This window comes from Chrysemys picta, chromosome 6, assembly GCF_011386835.1.
Source record: "Chrysemys picta bellii isolate R12L10 chromosome 6, ASM1138683v2, whole genome shotgun sequence".
Lineage (NCBI taxonomy): Eukaryota > Metazoa > Chordata > Testudines > Emydidae > Chrysemys > Chrysemys picta.
In genome coordinates this window covers 40,835,177-40,856,099 of record NC_088796.1, presented here as the reverse complement: position 1 = coordinate 40,856,099, position 20,923 = coordinate 40,835,177, and the positions used below count along the sequence as shown (strand labels likewise).

Here is a 20,923-nt window from a genome sequence, read left to right as displayed (position 1 = left end):
CTTATCCCTCACAGGGGCGAGTGGGAGCCAGGCCGCCTCACTACACTCCTGTTCAGTTTTTCCTCTGTTATTATCCTTCCTTCCCAGCATATATTTTCTCCCATTCTCTGGCTGAGGTGAATCCTTAAATCATGCATAGATATCCCCTCTACATAACATACCACCTGTAAATTTTAATAGCTCCCTTCTCTTCCTGACTCCTCACAGCAGTTCTTCCAATCCTATCAGCTGCTGTTTTCTTGGCATCTTATTTCCAGGTGGTACTGTGGGATAAATGTATTTTTGTGTAACTAATGCTGGAGTTTGGATGCAGGAGAGAATCAAATCCAGATAATACAGAAGCTCTCTCTGCATCCAGTTCAGTCTTTCATTCTGCTTGAGTGTGCAGTGAACTCACATATTTAAGCTTTTATATGAGTTTGTTGTTCTCAAAATAATTGTGATGTCACAAATTTAGCTGCATTACTTTTCTGTAGGATGTGAGAAGATGGTCTGTGAAATGTAAAGGTTTATAGAAACAAAAACACCACAACATTTATTTTTAAGCAACCATTCAAGGGAGACACAGAAAACAGTGTTTTGTTAGAGAAACCAAAGGTAGAGGAAAATTAGAACATTTGGGGGCACTGTATAGATATTAAATAATAATTGTGTTAAGGTGTAGTACATTAATGTTTGTAAAATACTGTGACATTCTCCTATGAAAAGCACTGTAGGAGCACAAATTATTAATTATCAATAAACTAAATTTGGATCATCTCTGATTTCTGAGTCTCCTTTTCTGGTAAGTAAAAATTCTCTTATGATATGGGCCACTCAAAGTGAGGTAGGCAAAGGGAGAACAATCTCAGATACTTAGGAAGAAATCTCTTGAGAAAATATTCAGTATTTTCAGGTAATGATCCAAGAAACCTCCTGAATGCAGTAATATTTGTTCTATCTTTGTCTGTTCTCAGCATGTGGGTTGTGATAATATTTTGGGATCTGATGCTAAGGAAGACAGATGCCGTGTGTGTGGAGGAGATGGTAGCACATGTGAAGCCATTGAAGGTTTCTTCAATGATTCATTGCCCAGAGGAGGTAAGTATGCAGATGTAGATCACTCCCTACCCTGTGATTCATTGTATGAAGGTGGACTGTTCTACCCACATGGAACCTCACTGAAAGCTCAAAACATTGAAGATAATATACTAGTATTTCACAGCCAACGTATAAATTAATCAGTGAATTCTGAAACATTGTATGAAGGACTTTATTAATATGTAGAAAGGAGAAACTCATGGCTTCATGTTAGATTCTTGCTATTGTTTTTCACATTTGTGTCTGAGATTTAAAGAGTTCTCTGCTCTCTGGCATAAAAGGCAATGTTCAGGTACCTTTGAATCCAAAGCATAATTTATTAATTGATAGTTTCACCTAGGTAATAATAATAAACAAGGTTTACCTTTACCTTATAGGCTACATGGAAGTGATTCTAATTCCAAGAGGTTCTGTTCACATTGAAGTAAAAGAAGTGGCTATGTCAAAGAACTACATTGGTAAGAGCTGGTTTAAACACAATACCTTAATTAACTAGTAATATTTATAAAGTGTTTTTAAGATACTGGAGCAGATTCAATGTTCTGGCTAAGCTTTGCTGGTTGCAGGACCAGGGGAGGTAATATTATCCATCAATTTTAGGTACTTACATGTCCCCATAACCATAGTATCTGATTACCCCACAGTCTGTATCGTACTTAACTTTACAACATTCCTGTGAGGTGGGGATTATCTCCATTTTACAGATGAGGAAACTGTGGCACAGAGAAGCTAAAATGACTTGCCCAAGGTCACACAGGAAGCCTGTGGTAGAGCAGGAAATTGAATTCAAGTCCCAAGTTCCAGGCTGCATCCTTTTTCCCTTTAAAAGTGGCTTTAAACCTGCCTTGTACTCTTCTGATCTTGGGGTCAAACAAGTGCCAACCTGATCCATGAAGTAATGATTCTATGGCTTAGAATCATAGAATGATAGAATATCAGGGTTGGAAGGGATCTCAGGAGGTCATCTAGACCAACCCTCTGCTCAAAGCAGGACCAATCCCCAACTAAATCATCCCAGCCAGATCTTGTCAAGCCTGACCTTAAAAACCTCTAAGGAAGGAGATTCCACCACCTCCCCAGGTAACCCATTCCAGTGCTTCACCACCCGCCTCCTGAAAAAGTTTTTTCCTAATATCCAACCTAAACCTCCCCCACTGCAACTTGAGACCATTACTCCTTGTTCAGTCATCTGCTACCACTGAGAACAGTCTAGATCCATCCTCTTTGGAACCCCTTTTCAGGTAGTGGAAAGCAATTATCAAATTCCCCCTCATTCTTCTCTTCTGCAGACTAAATAATCCCAGTTCCCTCCGCCTCCCCTCATAAATCATGTGTTCCAGCCCCCTAACCATTTTTGTTGCCCTCCGCTGGACTCTTTCCAATTTTTCCACATCCTTCTTGTAGTGTGGGGTCAAAACTGGACACAGTACTCCAGATGAGGCCTCACCAATGCCAAATAGAGGAGAATGATCATGTCCCTCGATCTGCTGGCAATGCCCTGACTTATACAGCCCAAAATGCCATTAGCATTCTTGGCAACAAGGGCACACTGTTGATTCATACCCAGCTTCTTGTCCACTTTAACCCCTAGGTCCTTAGGTCCTTTTCAGGCTTCCCTAAGGACAAAAGAGCAAGCATGGCTAGATGTTTCCCTAACCTGGTTTACGTAACAGTCAGTTCACAAGCATACAAGGCAACACATTTCTCAGTCAAAAGAAACTGATGAGTTAGTTGTTCTGCAACCTAATGAACTGACAATCCTAGGCTGCAGATCTGCTGATTAGGCTGCTTTGTTGTCCCTTACCCACAGGAATGCAAATAACTAGCAATGGAAATGCTTGCGAAGGACTGTCTGTGATGTGTGCTAGATGGGAGTGTGGCGGGTAGCTAGCCTCCTAGATAAATTAACCCCACCCACCCATAGTTATTTGCTGTAGTGCTAGTATTGGATGTCTGCTTCCCTCTACCCTGTAATTCAGCAGGATTGTCAGCCTCCTTCCTTTTAGGAGGAAGAGTAACATACTTAGCCCTAGCAATGAGGAATGCTTATTAGACTACTCTCCCTGTCCTCTTCTCCATCCTGCACCAAAAAGTTGTATTGCTGGTGAAATAGCATCTATATCTTATAACTGACATTTCAAGCAGAGAGACAGGGTGGGTGAGGTAATATCTCTTTTATTGGTCCAGCTTCAGTTGCTGAGAGAGACAAGGTTTCAAGCTTCTTCTGCCTGAAGCAGAGCTCTGTGTAAGCTTAAAAGTTTGTCTCTCTCACCAACAGAAGTTGGTCCAATAAAAGATATTACCTCACCCACTTTGTCTGTCTAATATTGTTGGACCGACATGGCTACAACAACACTGCATAGTTCAAGCAGAGGAATGCAGGTCACAGGATATCCTGTCACAGCCATTTCATATTAAGAACCACATTTTCAAAGGGTCAGTTTGTACCTGTAAAATCTGCACTCATGTTACCGCAATTACAATTGAATACAAACCAGGTTCCTGCATCTCTCACTCCATGCTTGAGGGTATATATCAGACAGAAGGGAAACTAGTTTTCTTAGCTACTGCAATTCATTTTGCAAATGCAAAATTGCACAGAACCTCATCCCTTTTGAAAAAAATTGTCTCATATGAAACAACGGAAAAATTATGTGGAAAAATATTTTTATTTGTATTGACAAATCTGTTTTAAAATCTGTTAGGAGAAAACTTTCTGGTTTTATTTTTTTAAACAAATTTTAAAAATCCATACAAAATAGTTTGCAGAGAGGTTTATTTTAGTTCTTTGATGTTTGTGCAGTAGTTTTAAATGTTTTCATATTTAAATGTCCTGTCCGGTTAATTTAACCTAATTGGATCTTTTGAAGTTAGAGTGGATAAAAATTAGGACTCCGGAAATTTAGATTCTGCTGAGGCCAAATTCTGATCCAATATTCTACTACCAAGCTTTATTCTAATAATTTTTCATACATTTACTCAAAATAGATAACTAGCAAGAAGCACTGCTCCCTTCCTTTAGTTTTGTACAACATCATGGTTTGTTCTCTCCTCTACCTGATGAGTTTGGTGGTGGTTCAGCACAGTTTGGGAATTAATAGAAGTTTGTGAGGAAACTCTGGTCCCTTTCCTGGTGACACACCACCATCTCTTCCTACTCCTTATCATTCTCTTTTCACATACACGTTTCCCTGATATCAATGCCCATCGCATACAGTCAGGAGTAAACTCAGGAACCCTATAAGAGTGAAAGTTTGAGGACCAAATTCTTCTCTCAGTTACATGTGTAATTTCAGAGTAATTTCAATGAAGTCACTAGAATGAGATTTATATTGAGGTATATTAGAACAAAATTTGGCCTGTGATGGTTACTTGTCTTATTCCTTACTCTTGCAATCTATAAGACAAATCCTAAATTCTCTCCCTATTAAGGTCAATAGATGTTTTGCCTCAATAAGGACTGACTAAGGATCCATGGCTGGCCTTGAATTTTTAGACTGTCATTTTCCCAATATCAAAAAACTTTGGTTACAGAAGCAGATATGAATTCCAAAAAATTGAGTAGTCTTCTTTATTACCTTAACCAAAGAGATCATAGAGTCATAGAGTTTAAGGCCAGAAGGAACCACCAGATCATCTAGTCTGACCTCCAGTGTATCAGAGGCCACTAACACCACCAAGAACCCACTCGCTAAACCCAACAACCTAAATTAGACTAACGTATTACAGTCTACAGGAGACTAGACTACTATGTGCCCCGGGAAGAGAATAGGAGGGACCAAAGTGCATCCTGGCAAGAGACTTGCAGTCACGTGCTGCAAAGGAAGATTTAATCTCCAAGGTCACTGCCAACCTGACGTGGGGGAAAATTCCTTCCTGGCCCCACATATAGTAATCAGTTAGATCTTGAGCATGTGAGCAAGAACCAGCCAGCCAAGTACCTGAGAGAGAGAATGCTTAGTGCCACCTCAGAGCAAAAAGAGCATTCAGAGTGAAGTCTGAACGCTTCCTAAAGTCCATTTCATATTTTAGAAACCAAAAAAGGAATCTTTTTGATAAAGAAAAAATAAAATATCTGCCCTTGAATAGAATCTGCAAGACTACCCTTAACAAACTGATAAAGATTATAAAAAAGCTAATAATTTTTTATTTGTTCATCAAAATAATTTTTTATTTCAAGCTGCTTTAAATATGATTGCAGTCTTCTGAAATTTCCATAACCTGTTGAATCAGAAATAGATATGCTACCTGCAGTGCTGTTTTCATCACGTGCTATATTGACAATAGAAGCTTAACAAATTATATTGGAAAAGGTAATAGCTTACCAGTGTTTGGTTTTCTAAATTTTATAGTTTGATTAAACTATTGGTATTTATTACTAATTTCTTGCTGATATAAATGATTTTCAGTTATTTGATATTCATACAATTATTAAAATGTAAATATTCCCTATAACCATAATAATGAACTGTGGTTGAATTTGTATGTTCGCTTGGAACAGCGTAGCCAACTGACTAGTTCTAGGACTCAATCTGAGAGCTGGTCACACTTTTGTGTTGTGATTTAATATATATTTATCTTCCATGCTACCTGACCTCAGAACAGAATCACTGAGAAATCATCTGGGAAATGTGCAGAGTTTTCTGATTTTGAACTTTATTGTCTTTCTGGGTACATGCTTCTAAAGCAGTATACCAAGGATCAAAGATAAAGAAGTAAGAACTGCTTGGGAACCAGCTTTGAAACTCAAACTGCCTCTTCCTTGCTCCTACACACACACACTTCTATTGTGCCCACAAGGTTTGCATGTCCCACACTCCAAAAGGCAGTTACCAACATTTTGTTCCACTGTAGTGTACATTGCGACTCATACATTTAAGAGGCAAATCTAATTTGCATATACTAGAGCAGATTGCAGGTTTCTGTAGTACAGAGTGCACATCCTATTGATACAACAAGTTCTAGCATGCACCACTGTATCTCGATCTTCATGGCCTGTTCTTGCTGATACCTGTAGTCTGCAGATCACACCTGCCTACTGGAGATGATAGCCGAAGTCAGTATTGTAGATCTCCATGGGCCACACTTTGGTCATTCTGCCAAAAGGAAAAGTAGGTTTTAAACTACTTTGAAACCAGTGATATAGAACTAAAGTACACATACTTCTGTCACATTAGTAGTTTCATTTGCAATGGCTTCTCTATTATAAATGCTGCTTCCAATTTTTAGGTGGCTTGTATTTTTTTTTAAGCTTTAAAATCTGAAGAGGATGACTACTATATTAATGGTGCCTGGACTATTGACTGGCCTAGAAAGTTTGATGTCTCTGGGACAGCTTTTCATTACAAGAGGCCAACAGAGGAACCCGAATCTTTGGAAGCTTTAGGCCCTACTTCAGAAAATCTCATAGTCATGGTAATGTTATAATGAATATATTTCTGAACTCAAACATGATTTTATGTTCCAAGTAAGAGAGGGCAATAAACTGAGTAAAATTGCATGGAAAAAGAGTAGGGCTTGCCTAGCTCTTGCACTTTGAGATTACCTCTCACTCACCTCTTTGTCTTCCCAAAACTGATGGGATAGCTATGGTGATAAAGAAGAGAGCTAACAACAAACTGTTGTATTGCCAGGAGATCTACAGAAAATATCAGTGAAAATCCCACATGCCTCAGGCCATAGGGGGTATCCCTTCTAGTTTCATTTGCTTCTTGGTCCTCACAGTAATGACAACATACATTGAAAACTGGATATATGGTGTGGTCATACCTATTGGGGTGTATGAAAGTGTAAGGCAAGTTATATGACAATTGCATTGGGCTGTATTGTTATGCCCTTATTCACAACAGGTAATGCCTTACTCCAGAAGTAGCCCTGTTGATTTCAGTGGGTCTAATTATGGTGTGAGATATCATGGTCTGGCCCATAGTAAATTCCCTGACTGTGGACATACCTGGCCACGCTCCCAACAATGTGAAGCCCGTTTTGCCTGTTCTAGCTGTGGACAGGCTAGAAGTGGTTATGTGGAGGGGAGGTGTCTAATGCATTAACTACTTTTCTCATCAACTCAGCACCAGTGACTTCCCTACTGAAGATTATCCACCATTTTTCTCTCTCACAGAGGGGAGCATATACCTCAAAGTAATTTATAACTGGAGGCATGATGGGGTGAGATATATCTCTGAGACTCATCCAGGCTGCTTTTGTTAACATGTACTGTAGATCTTAGCAGCAGCAATAAAAAAATGTCAGGTTGGGGATTCAGGGCTAGATTGCTTTGAAAGCACAGCACTGTATTGAGCAGGTGGCATGTGGAAGTACTATGCTACAGCAGGAACCACAAGGAGAATTATTGATGGTTTCACCTGGCGATCTGTGGTGTTGCACGTGCAGCAGGAGTTCTGTCAGTCTGTAAAAGGGACCAGTGTTCACTCTTCCCATATGCCCAGCCACACCACTGCCTGGTACTGTGGGTGTTGAGGAAATAGCTCCACTCTCGTGTATCTCTCTATTGGAAGCTAGTGCCATTACTGATGCCAGACTGGAGTATTATTCATAATATTAATATTGTGGTAGTATGTAGAAGCCCTAACCAGGTAAGGGTCTTATTAGTTCCCCAGCCATGTTGTGGATAGTCCCAGCAAAAGAGCTCAATATGGGGGTTTGAAGATTGTTGCACACCTACACAGGGTCAGCCCAATAAAGTCCCTTAATATTATCTGGTCTTGACACCTCCTTGAAGTAATTTAACTTAATGAGGACCAGAAGATTAGAATTGTTAATATGTCAGAAACAAATTTTGCTGTTAAGAAAAAAAATTGAAAAAAAAAAACAAAAACACCTTACACAATAGAAAAAATCTTTGTGTGCATGTTTTAAAAATTAGTCCAGATTTCTTTTGGGAATACCTGCAAGAACTATTGTGGCTTGCTTTATGACATTTCCCCCCTCTACAAGATATAACACATACCTAGATTAAATTCGTTGTAGTTGCTCTCTGCTTGCATATTTTAATGGTATAACCAGTTGTTTTCAACTGCAGATTCTGCTACAGGAACAGAATTTGGGTATAAGGTATAAATTCAATGTTCCCATCTCTCGTACTGGCAGTGGAGACAATGAAGTTGGTTTTGCATGGAATCACCTGCCTTGGTCAGAATGTTCTGCCACCTGTGCTGGAGGTAAGACACATATCAGGCAATCAAGCTGAAGGGTCAGTTGAATTACAAAATACACATTGCCTCATATTTGTTTAGGTAACTAATTGAAAACATTTATTTCAGGTCTGCTTCAAGCCTTAATTTAGTGAAAGAAAGTTTCTTTTGATTATCACATTGTATTTTGTTTATTTTCAACTTTATGTAATTTGTACAGATTTGTTGATTAAATACAGTACTTCTTGGCACAGTGAGTGTCTGTCGGCTGGTGCTTCTCCTGAGACTCTCTTGAAGCTGGCATGCTAGCTTTTCAAAGGAGCTTTCTTGATAAAAGACATCTGAAGTTTTAAGTAAGGAAATAAACAAGACTCAGAAGGCAAATATAAGGTATCTGTAACAAAGGGAAGAGGGATGTAGTTCATATGATCTTAGGCAGGCCCTCCTATCCTCCAACCACCAAAGTTAAGGATGCAGACTGGCAACTTTTCAGTAGTAGATATTTCACTACTGGATGATACTTCCCAGCCCATAGCAGTATCTGAGATTCATTGGCTATTGGCAGTGGTGGGGGATTTGTGGGTTGTCCCATGTGAGTTCATCATGGGTGCCTTTTGCCCACAATTTACTGTATTCCTAATCCTCCTCCCTCTAGTGGCCACCAATGCAATTCTTAACCTCTGGCTGGGAAAGCAGGACAGTTGGCTTCCTTCAAAGCCAACACCATTGCTGCTGCATGGACTGGTGAGTAGAAGTGCTGTGTGAGCAGCATCTTTCTTCTCTCTGGAGACTAAATTCATCACCTCCACCACACACATCAATTTCAGAAGACAAGAGAATGAGAGTTTTAAATCCATTCCTGGCCCTTGGTAGTGCATGTCCCCATATCAAGGGAAATGCTTCATTTTAATATAAGGGTGACTAATACTGGGAGGAGGGGGGAATTTTTTTTTAAATTGAACTCAAAGTACTTAAGTTCCTTTTCTTGCTTCTCAAGGTTTTTGTATTTAGAGCTTTCTCCCTCACAGTATCATTCTGCTAGATCCTGAGGTAGTTATTATTACTAGCTTATTGTTTACATTCCAACAGTATGCTCAGCATTGCACAGGACACAAAGAAAGATACAGATCGTTTCCTGTGGCGCTAACTAGAAAAATATTTGAGACAAAAATACACTGGGAGATCTAGAGGACGGTGCTAACTTAGTGTCTTTTTTGTTGTTTGTTTGGTATAGGGTTTTTTTTTGTTGCATAATAGATGAGTGGCAGAATTTTTAGTGATCTGCATTAGCATGTGTGAGCCTTGTAAAAGAATTAAGTTTTAAGGAGGAAGTTCAAAGAAAGAGGTAGAATGCCTATCTCATTAGGATAGAAAGGCAGTTCCAAGCATTAGGCAAGTAATGGCAAATCCCATGTTTGACATAGTGAGTCAAATCCTGGCCCTACTGAAGTCATTGGCAAAACTCCCATTGACTTCAGTAGGGCCAAGATTTCACTACAGAGTCTTTTGTCATGGAAATGATTGTAATGTCACAAATTCATTACTATATAGGAGCAAGAGATTGGCTGTGAAGGAGCAAATCTTTGTTTAATTAATGATGCTAAAATATTAGTATTTAATCTGTAAACAGTGTATGAAAAATTGAAAAGTAAATGAATTGATTATGAATTTAAAAGTTTACCTTAACACAAAAGTCCCTTTTAAAGTAGTTAATGGTGGCTAAAACCAGATTCTTCTCTCTCTCTCTTCTTTCTTTCAGTTTAATATGAGAAAGTGCTGTAGTGACTGATTTTCTTTAAGGAAATGAGGGCTCTGTTCAGGGAATAATTGTTTCACTGTAGCTATAATTCATATAGAAACTATCTGCTTTTCCCGTGTGAATTGTTTTTTTATTGCAGTTTATGAAACACCTTTTGCTATATACCAACAGAAGACAGGGATACTCAATTCAAAAAAGTGGCTGGGTCAGGGAAAAAGAGAAGTGAGGGAAATATTGTAACTAGAAAAAATAGGCTAAAAAAAAGAAAATATGGAAAAATCCTAGAAAAACTATGTGGCTTTGGTTATTTTATAGAATTCATTGTCTTGTGCAACCTTAATTTGGCCTCGTTGTGTGTATTTGTTATAATATAGTCTTTAATTAACATGATCTTGTGCTATTTTTTTCCACAGGATTCTTGCCTCATTCAGTGTATAGGATGGATAGTGCTCAATTAACAATCAGCTATTCAATATTTTGTTTTATCCTCATTGTTCAGTGTGTGGCCCTAGGTCTTATTTACTGCACACTATTTAAACCCTGTTATGACGACCAAATTATAAATGTCCTCACAGGCTTTTCTATGGCACTCATCACTATGGTATGTGAGTGCTTCAAAAGCATGAATTAATATTCACAAAAACCCCATGAGGAAAGGAGGAGGTATTATATCCATTTTAAAGATGGGGAGCTGAGGCACAGAGAGATTAAGGTCAAAAGTATCCTCTATTTTTGGGTGCCCAATTTGAGATACCTACGACCTGATTTTTCAGAGTACTTAGCATTATATAGCACTTTATATACTGAAGCACATGAATTTCAGTTGCCGTTGTGTGTGCTCAGAACTTCTGCAGTTCGGGCCCCAGGGTCTCATGTTGGGCACCCAGAAAATGAAAGACACACAATTGGTGACCACCTCTGACTTGCCCAGCATCACGTAGCAACTCTGCGGCAGAGGCAGGGATGGAATCCAATTCTCCAAGCCCGCATTTAACTGTCTTAATCACAAGACCCTTCTTTCTGTTCCAGAAATGAATCCTCTACCTAATTTACTCACACCTTCCAATCTCTGAATAAAGGATGCAGGGGTCTTACAGACAACAGCCTGCTTTACAACACAACCCCAATTCATCCCCAGAGCAGATCCATCCTGTGTACTGAATGAGGCAGGGGTCCTGTGGAAAAAATAGCATGTGATGCTATAATTAAAGACAGTATCATAATGGGTACATACAAGGGGGCTGAGTTATGGTTACACAAGCTTTTATTCCCTCCACATTTGAATCAGACAGCTTCCTCCATTACGTGGGTGCCAGCAGGGGATATCATTGGCAGCACAAGAGAGACAAGCTACCTGGTCTCTGTTTCATTGCCTGGCCCTACCTTGGCCCAGAGCCCCAGTGGGGGGAGTGGAGAGGAGTGAATGTCAGGCCAGGGGGCCTCAGGGGAAGGGAGGAGTGAGTGGCAGGCAGGGGGGCATCAGGGGAGGGGGTGGACAGGCGTGAGAGTGGGGGATATTTGGGGGAGGGAGCAAAGGTGGCAAAATCTTAAAGCCATCTTTACACTCCTCCAAGTCTGGGAGTATAAATTAGAGCAGGGTGCTTTAATTTACACAAGCTGGTAACAGTCCCCTGTGGGCCATTACGTAGCCAAGGATTGCTGGAGCACAAGGCGCTCCTGCCACACCTCCAGTATGCCCTATATGCTAAAGCAGTCGTTTTCAACCTCTGGTCCATGGACCCCTGGGGGTCCACAGACTACGTCTAAGATTTCCAAAGGAGTCTGCACCTCCCTTTGAAATTTTTTAGGGGTCCACAAATGAAAATAGATTGAAAACCATTGTGCTAAAGGGGCTGGTATAGAGCCGACTGTATGCCAGCCAGGAATTATTCCATGCCAAGGGAATCTCCAGATGCCTTATTAGGGTGGTTTTCCAGAATGGTACAAAGAACTCAGAGCTGGTCCTGAGGTTCCAACCTATGAAATGTGTATACTTAACACCTATCTTGCATAAATACTCCTAGGCAAAGGTTGCATGAATCTTTTAAAGTTAAACTGGATAAAACACTGAAGGATATACTGTAGGAAACAATCTTGGAATACCTCTTACAACTTTTTTATCTCTAATTTTCTGATTTTGCAAGATGAGAAAAAGTTAGCCAGGCTTAATACATTTCTTGCATTGCTTTTTGGTGGAAGGTAGTTCTTATGAGGTAATGTATTTTGATTGAAATAAGGCTGTTAAATGAAAAGTGTTAGAAGATATGATATTAAAAATATCTGTGACCTCTGTCCTTTTTAAACAGAGATCCAAACTGTATACAGAGATCCAAACTGGCCTTTTTGTCATTTATCTAAAAGTTGTTCCTCTTTGAATTGCTGCTGTGGTCCAAAACACTTGTCTGCTCAGTGATATAGACAATGCTGCTGGTTAGAATAGATTACTTGGAGTCGAGAGTCCCAACTCAGTGTGTTTAACCTTGGCAAATAATGCAACCTTTCCATTAATTGGAGTGGGATGGTTAATTAATTAATGCTTATGTGCTGTGAGATTCTGGAACGAAATAGTTAAGGATTATGAGTTTTCAAGGATCTTAGAATCCAAAAACCAGGACGCAAATGGCAAAAATTAGTGAATTAGAGGCTTTTCTGTTTATATTTATTCTAATATATACCATAAAAATGGCCCAGGTTCTATATGTGCTTTGATGTCATTCACCTTTTAGAAATTCCAGTCAAACCTTAGGTAAAGGTGATTGTGTCTTTGTTATGATGGCCTCAGGTGTGGAACAAGCTCCTCTGTGGCATCCATTTTAACCTATTCACTACACAGTTAAATAACATCTTTAAACATTTTTTTCAAGTGTTTTGTTGGTTTCATATTTAGAATTTTTCTGTGTAGGATTCTGTTTATCTTCTTTGGGACTAGTCCTTCAAACACTTTCTTTGTTGGGCAGGAAGTGCATCCTCTTTACCCATGTTTGTCTGGTGCAGGAGTGACTGGATACACACATGAATTTTTGCAGCGGTTTTAAAAATTACCTCTATAATTCAGCTGCGTGCATGTTCTGATTTCCTAATTTACTCACTATACCTTTGGCAATATAGCCCTAACGGGTTAATCCAAACCCATAACAGTGAATTATTTCAAAGTTAAGACTCAGCTACCACATTTGTGGGACCTGTACATTATAAAAGATGTGTTAGAAGCTTTGTGTAAAACAATAGGTAAGCACAAAATGACAAGTTGAAAATAGAGTTTCAGCCTCACCAAGACTCACTGGGATGGATTCTCATCTGGTGTAAATTGTCGTTGTTCCATAGACCTGTGACGGTTTGCCCCAACTGAGGATCTGCTCCACCATGTTCTTTCTTTACTTTATGATAGTAAAAAGAGATAGTGTCGTATAAGTATCCAGGATACTTAGGCTTGGTCTACACTACAGACTTATGTCAGTATAACTGTGTCATTCAGTGATGTGGAAAATCCACACCCCTGAATGTTAATGACACTGTTATACTGACCAAACTCCTAGTGTAGACAGCACTATGTTGACAGGAGGGCTTCTCCCATTGACATAGCTACCACCTCTCAGGGAGGTGGAGTACCTATGCCATCGAAGCACTTCTGTCGATGTAGGTAGTGTCTTCACTAAGTGCTACAGCGGTGCAGCGGCACCACTGCAGTGCTGTATGTAGACAAGCCCTTACATTCTGTTTTTTCCATAAAGAAACATCTGTTTCAATTTTAAATACTCACACTCCATTTATGTAGCCTTTGGCTGCAACTGCATTAACAATTCACTTATGCCTTCCACATATCTTTTCCCCCTGGACTGTGTTTCCTACCTTTTCCTCACCCAGAGAGAGTCAAAATGTTGTGTCGTGCAAAGGAACTGACATTGACTAGTCAGCAACTTCTCTGTCAGCACCACACCTGCCAGGACACCTCTTAGCCATGCAGATTTTAACCCTGGGAAACAAGAGAAACTCAAACAGTTCTTGGAATAAGAAGGAGAGGCAACATTTATCCTTGTCCCTTTTGATTTTTTTTAGGGCTGAAGGCTACAGCATTCCATAGTTTTCCTGAAAATCGTTATTCACCAAGTCAATTGTTTTTAAATGTGCCCTTGTTTTAAGAGCAGAAACGTATAATATGTATTATCTGGAAAGATTCTCTCTTCTTTCCTAAAGAAAAATGTAAAGCATCTTTCTAATTTTTAACTTTTCTTCTATTATTTTTGCAAATCAGCAACAATCCCAATATGTATGCAAATATTTGAAACCCATTAAAGAGATGAGATACAGTTAAGTAGTTTATAGAGCAGTGGAATGAAAATCCCAGATTATTTCAATACAATGCAATATGCAAATTGTAAGTCTACTTATAATGAAACTCATCATATAGGTCCCAATTCACAAAAGTATCACTAGTCATGAGATAACTTAAGCACATACTTAACATTAATTATGTACTTAAGTCCCATTAAAGTCTGTGTTTCACTGTATCTGAGTCACTGAGATTTAAACACATGAGGCTAATGAAGAGTTTAGGCATAGTGACAGGGTGGCTAATGGGAATGAGGACAAACAGCTTAATGGGGCTAAATCAGGGGACCTGGATAAACTCCATCCAAGAATATTAAAGGAACTGGCACATGAAATTGCAAGTCCAATAGCAAGGATTTTTAATGAATCTGTAAATTCAGGAGTCATACCATATGACTGGAAAATTGCTAATATAGTTCGTATTTTTAAGAAAGGGAAAAAAAGTGATCCAGGAATCTACAGGCCTGTTACTTTGACCTCATTGGTATGCAAGGTCTTGGAACAAATTTTGAAAGAGAAAGTAGTTAAGGACATAGAGGTTTAACGGTAATTGGAATAAAATACAACATGATTTTACAAAAGATAGATCGTGCCAGACAAACCAGATCTCTTTCTTTGAGAAGATAACTGATTTTTTAAACAAAGCAAATGCAGGAGATCTAATTTACCTGGATTTCAGTAAAATACAGATCCACATGGGAAATTATTAGTTAAATTGGAGAAGATGGGGATTAATATGAGAATTGCAAGGTGGATAAGGAATTGGTTAAAGGGGAGACGACAACAGGTCATACTGAAAGGTGAACTGTCAGGCTGGAGGGAGGTTACTAGTGGAGTTCCTCAGGGATCAGTCTTGGGACCAGTCTTATTTAACATTTTTATTACTGACCTTGGCACAAAAAGTGGGAGTGTGCTAATAAAATTTGCGGATGACACAAAGTTGGGAGGTATTGCCAATATGGAGGAGGACTGTAATATCATACAAGAAGATCTGGATGACTTTGTAAATTGGAGTAATAGAAATGGGATGAAATTTAACAGTGTAAAGTGCAAGGTCATGCATATAGGGACTAACAAGAATTTTTGCTATAATCTGGGGACATATCAGTTGGAAGTGGCAGAGGAGGAGAAAGAACTGGGTATATTGGGTGATCACAGGATGACTATGAAAAAGGCGAATGCAGTCCTAGGATGCATCAGGTGAGGTATTTCCAGTAGAGACAGGGAAGAGTTAGTACCATTATACAAGGCTCTGGTGAGACCTCATCTGGAATATTGTGTGCAATTCTGGTCTCCCATGTTTAAGAAAGATGAATTCAAACTGGAGGAGGTGCAGAGAAGGGTTACTACGGTGATCCAAGGAATGGAAAACCTATCTTATGAAAGGAGACTCAAAGAGCTTGACTTGTTTAGCCTAACCAAAAGGAGGCTGAGGGGATTGCTGTCTATATATACATCAGAGGGATAAATACCAGGGAGAGAGAGGAGTTATTTAAGTTAAGCACCTATATGGAGACAAGAACAAATGGATATAAACTGGCCATCAACAAGTTAAGGCTTGAAATTAGGCAAAGGTTGATAACCATCAGAGGAGCAGAGATGCGGCACTTCCTCACTCCTCCCCCTCCCTCCCAGCACTTCGCGCTTAGGACTTTCTGGGAGGGAGAGGTAGGAGCGGAGACACGGCACTTCCCCGCTCCTCTCCCTCCCAGTGCTTTGCGCTTAGGACTTTCTGGGAAGGAGGGGGAGGAGCAGAGACACGGCGCTTCCCCACTCCTCCCCCTCCCTCCCAGCACTTCCCCCACTGCCAAATAGCTGTTTGGCAGCACTTAGGACTTTCTGGGAGGGAGGGGGAGGAGTGGGGAAGCGCCGTGTCTCCGCTCCTCCCCCTGCCTCCCAGAAAGTCCTAAGCACGAAGCACTGGGAGGGAGGGGGAGGAGCGGGGAAGCGCCGCATCTCTGCTCCTCCCCCTCCCTCCCTCCCAGAAAGTCCTAAGCACTGCCAAACAGCTGTTTGGAGGCGCTTAGGACTTCCGGGGTAGGGGAAGAAGTGGGGATGCAGCGTGCTCTGGAGTGGGGGTGGGAAGAGGTGGGCCTGGAGTGGAGCGGGGACAGGAAGAGGCAGGCCTGGAGCATTCCCAGCAAAGTCAGTGCCTGTTCTTCTCCAGGGAAGCTGCCATTGCTGCTGCGAAGGTGCTTCCTAGCGTCCTTGCCTGCAGTGGACTGTGCCTGTGTGGGGTAAGCCAGGGGCACTTCCCAACCACAGTACAGTACAGTACCGTACAGTATATAATGCCTTTTGTCTGCCCCCAAAAATTTCCTTGGAACCTAACCCCCCCGCATTTACATTAAATCTTATGGGAAAATTGGATTCGTTTAACATCGTTTCACTTAAAGTTGCATTTTTCAGGAACATAACTACAACGTTAAGTGAGGAGTTACTGTATAAATTCCTGAGGAGTTCTTTATTTTTTTCTCTGGAAAATATTAACAGACACGGAATCAAATCTGAGATTTATTTTGCTATCCTCCTGAATTTAGCCAGAGACAGGGTTAGATGTACTTGCAAATATTTCCATTTGTGGTTGTGCACCCAGCACAATGAGGCCCTGTAAACTTGTAGGCAGATTTACCCCCTGGGGAAGTCCAAATAACATACAAACATATTAGGGAGGCACTCAGATACTATGGTAATGGGAGCCAGTTAAGTGTTTGAATTGATAGAGACAAAAATACAGGAGAACACTGGAGAACTGAACCACAGAATGTGGGGTATACAACTAGACAGTGCAAGTTTATATTTAGAGAGAAGAATAGAAGAGGATAGAACAGAGGGAACTGAGAGCATTCATCATCCAGAATGTGCTACGTGCGCTGAGCATTGGTTTTTATTTCAAGCATTTCTTTGCAGCTCACCACAAGCTCTTTTTTCATATGGCATATGAAATTTTTAGTCAACAAACTGTGATAAATAAATTGATTGTTGGCTGCTTTCCTTCGTTGAATGACTGGTGCCCACTATGTTTTTATTCCATGCCCTCAGAAGAATTGAAAAATTGTCTCTGAACAAATAAAACATACATTTTCCTTGCTGAGGGCAAGTATGTTTGGTTGTGTGATGAATATCTTGTAATCTGATGAGAGAGCTCAAAAAGTACATCTGGGTTAACCAGCATGCAATAGTTTTAGTGATGCAAAATTCACCATGTATTGGTATTGGCATCTTTATAATTAACCATTGCAATTGCAAACCACAATTTTTGGGGGTTGCTCTTAAAAATAGATATAGCATCTACATTCCTGCAATTTTAATTTAAGAATAAAATGTGCCCTATGTAATTTAAAATTTGGCCACTGAAAGTCATGCAGACTATTTGGAATTGAAATCCGCAAAACATCTGCAAATCTCCAGGGAATATGGTCATTAAACTACTACAGTTTTGTTTTCTATTAGACTTGCACCGACCAGTTATGAGGACATTTTATGTCTTTTGTTACAAACTATAAATCTGTATATTTGAAAGCACAATGTTTCTGTCTAACTGGTTGTAATTATCCCCCTAAGGGTTTAAATGAACTTGTTTAGCAATGTTTTTTTAGATTATTTTAAGAGAAGTCATATACTCAGGGAAGAGTTGATAATTTAAAGAGATTCCTCAGGGCCCACAGAGCTAAACTAGACTTGTCTGTTGCTTAAGTTTACAATATTTCTAGCTTTCTTCCATTGTTTTTGTAGTTTAAAGTTAAAAGCTGAATTTTGTTTAACAGAGAGCAAATTTTAAATAGTACAGTAGTTAGGTGGCAATGCTTAAGAAGAGTCCCTAATCCATACCTTTATTCTTCATTCATAAAGTAAATTCTGTAGTACAAGGTGTTACAGAATAGCATATTTCAAACTGGATCAGCTTATGTTTTCACTAGCAAGTCTCCATCTGGATCATCTGCTTAGAATGAATTAAAGAGTCTTCATTATGTGGACAGTGATGAGTGATGTCTTGTTTGGTTTATGAAACATTACCTATATAGGACTAAAGAACACTGATGGTATAAAAGTGAATTGAAAGCTGAGCACAATAAGGGTTTGTGTTTATAGTGTTTTAAAGTGCTTTTCTACTAAACAGTTCTTCAGAAATGAATTTCACATAGTTGCCAAGTTTTGACTATACAGAGATGTATGTGATGCAGGAAGGAAATTTGGAGCAGATGATTGGTCTTCAGTGAGAATTAATATTAATATTTTTTAAAAAATAACTTTATTTAGTAAAACTAATAGTAATGTGAGTTTACCATTAAAAAGTTTTCATGCTAGTTTTCAAAAATATTTTAAAATTACCTTTTAAAATGATGACATTTGTGAATGTTGTTGTAGGCAGAGTGAGGACCCCCATGATGTCATTTTCCCCCTTCTATATCTTCTCCCCACTTGTTGGAAAGCTCTTTTGCTGTGACCTGGGTCAAACAGTTCCCATTGTGTAGTGCTATCTCTGAGAGGTTTCTATTGTACACAGTTCCTGGGGTAATCCTTGTGCTTGTGTGCATTTCCTCAATAAGCCATTAACATTGTTTGGCCCTTTTACTGTCATACCTGAAAGGCTGCTTACGGGTGTTTTCAACCTCATGACATGTTTCAGTAACACATACATAGCCAAATTTCGTAACTTCACATACAGTCCAATGAGATATTACTGTCTAGACTTTTAGAATGACACCTCACAAGGCATACTTTGAATAAAGCATATCCAAATTACATGACAGTGGTGAATATTGGGGTGTCATCTATTTACTGTTTGTTGTTATTAAATGAAGCAAAAGGCCTCATAAAAATCAATAAAATAAAATATATCCTGTGAGTTTAAGGAATCAAGTTCTGGGAGGTTCAGTGAGATTCAGTGGGATTGGGGGGGGTCTCTCTGGGATTTAGGGCAGCAGTGACATTTGGTGGGGTTTAGGGTCCCCAGGGTTTAAGATGTCTGGGATCTGAGTAGGTATCTCTAGGATCTGGGGTCTCTCTGGGTGGCAGAGAATGCAATGACATTCAATGGAGTTGGGGGTTTCTCTGGTCTGTACCCCCAGGTCTAGGGACCTGGGGGTACAGTGACTGAGTGGGGTTTGGGGTCTGTCTGGGAGGCACAGTGAGACCTTGGGGCTGGAGCCAGGGGTAATCCCATCCCTGCTTCTCTTCACCTCAGTCCAACCTGGATGGCCCAACCCAGGATCCTGTCCCTAAAAGGTGCTCTGAAGCCAGCAGGGAAGAGTTATTGCCTCCTGTGGCTCATCATGTACTTTCCACAGCCTTTAGGCAGCGGGGCCAGGATTGAAGGTCTCTCTAGGGATAGAGGTAGGAGGGTGCAGTGTGATTCAGTGGTGCTAGAGGTCTCTCGGGGATCACCCTGCTCTGTTTACTGCCTTGCCAGTGGTGGAGATGCACCCTCACCCTGCCCTCTGCCAGAGGGTGGGAGGATGCTGCTAGGCCTGACTGTCTGTCTGTTTGTGAGCTGGGAGTAAAGAAGTAAACAGAGCCAGGTGGGGTAGTGGCAGAGTCCTTCCCCTGCAAGTATGATAGACAGGCAGATGGGCCAATGATTGGATGGTGCCTGTGTCCATGGAGGAACAAAGCCCTGAACTAAGAGAAGCAGAAGCCCAAGGAGTTGTAGATGCAGCAGCTTTGGTAAAAGATCTTCACCCCTCAACCTGGCTCATTCTTAAAAAAAAATTTCCTGAGTCTGTGAACTCTTGTGCCTCCCCCACGAAACTTTAATCACTGATTGGGTGTCATCCACAGCTAATGAGCACCATGGTGCACAAATTCTGTGTTAACAAATAACTCAGCAAGAAAGAGGACTATTAGCATTAGTGCTTGCGTTGGTGTTATGAAACATGAGGCTCCCTATGAGGGAGTTAAGTGGAGTGCAGGAGAAGTGCTCCTTCTGCTCAGGTGAGAGTCTTGGGAGATTTGATTTCAATTGTGCATCTCTGTTGTTTGTATGTTGTATTTTAATGATTTAATATTTTAGTTAGAAAATACTGAGATTTCAAGTGAATCATTTTGCTTGCAGCTGAGCCCTTCAAACCTCAAGACCTTTTACTTAACTGACAGGAATTGAGAGAGTGAGAGTTGAGGAGATTACCCTAATAATCATTTTCTTCCATCTCTCTTATGATAGTTGAGATTTCTTGATCCCTATAAAATGGTAAGAATCATATATGCGGACGTGAAAAAGGCTAACACAATCCTGGGATTATTATCATTATACAAGGACTGGTGAGACCTCATCTGGAATACTGTGTGTGTGCAGTTCTGTGTTTAAGAAAGATGAATTCAAAGTGGAAGTAGGGCAGAGAAGGGGATCAGAGGAAGGGAGAATCTACTTTACGAGAGGAGACTTAAGGAGCTTGGCTTGTTTAGCCTAACCAAATGAAGGCTGAGGGGAGATATGATGCTCTCTATAAATACATCAAAGGGATAAACACCAGGGAGGGAGAGGAGTTTTTTAAGCAAAGGGCCAGTGTTGGCACAAGAACAAATGGATATAAACTGGCTATCAAGAAGTTTAGGCTTGAAATTAGACAAAGGTTTCTAACCGTCAGGGAAATGAAGATCT

The 20,923-nt window shown here is 40.1% G+C and overlaps 1 protein-coding gene across 3 annotated transcripts in view; it reads left to right on the top strand.

Annotated features, from left to right (window-relative positions):
- The window catches only part of ADAMTS6 (ADAM metallopeptidase with thrombospondin type 1 motif 6), a 303,817-nt gene that overhangs the window by 230,644 nt on the left and 52,250 nt on the right, over window positions 1–20,923 (top strand). For all 3 annotated transcript variants that reach the window (XM_042841735.2, XM_024107369.3, XM_042841736.2), the window contains 4 exons: window positions 957–1,080; window positions 1,458–1,538; window positions 6,332–6,495; window positions 8,123–8,261. In XM_042841735.2, coding sequence (XP_042697669.2) covers window positions 957–1,080; window positions 1,458–1,538; window positions 6,332–6,495; window positions 8,123–8,261 — 508 coding nt within the window. The remainder of the gene's footprint in view (window positions 1–956; window positions 1,081–1,457; window positions 1,539–6,331; window positions 6,496–8,122; window positions 8,262–20,923) is intronic.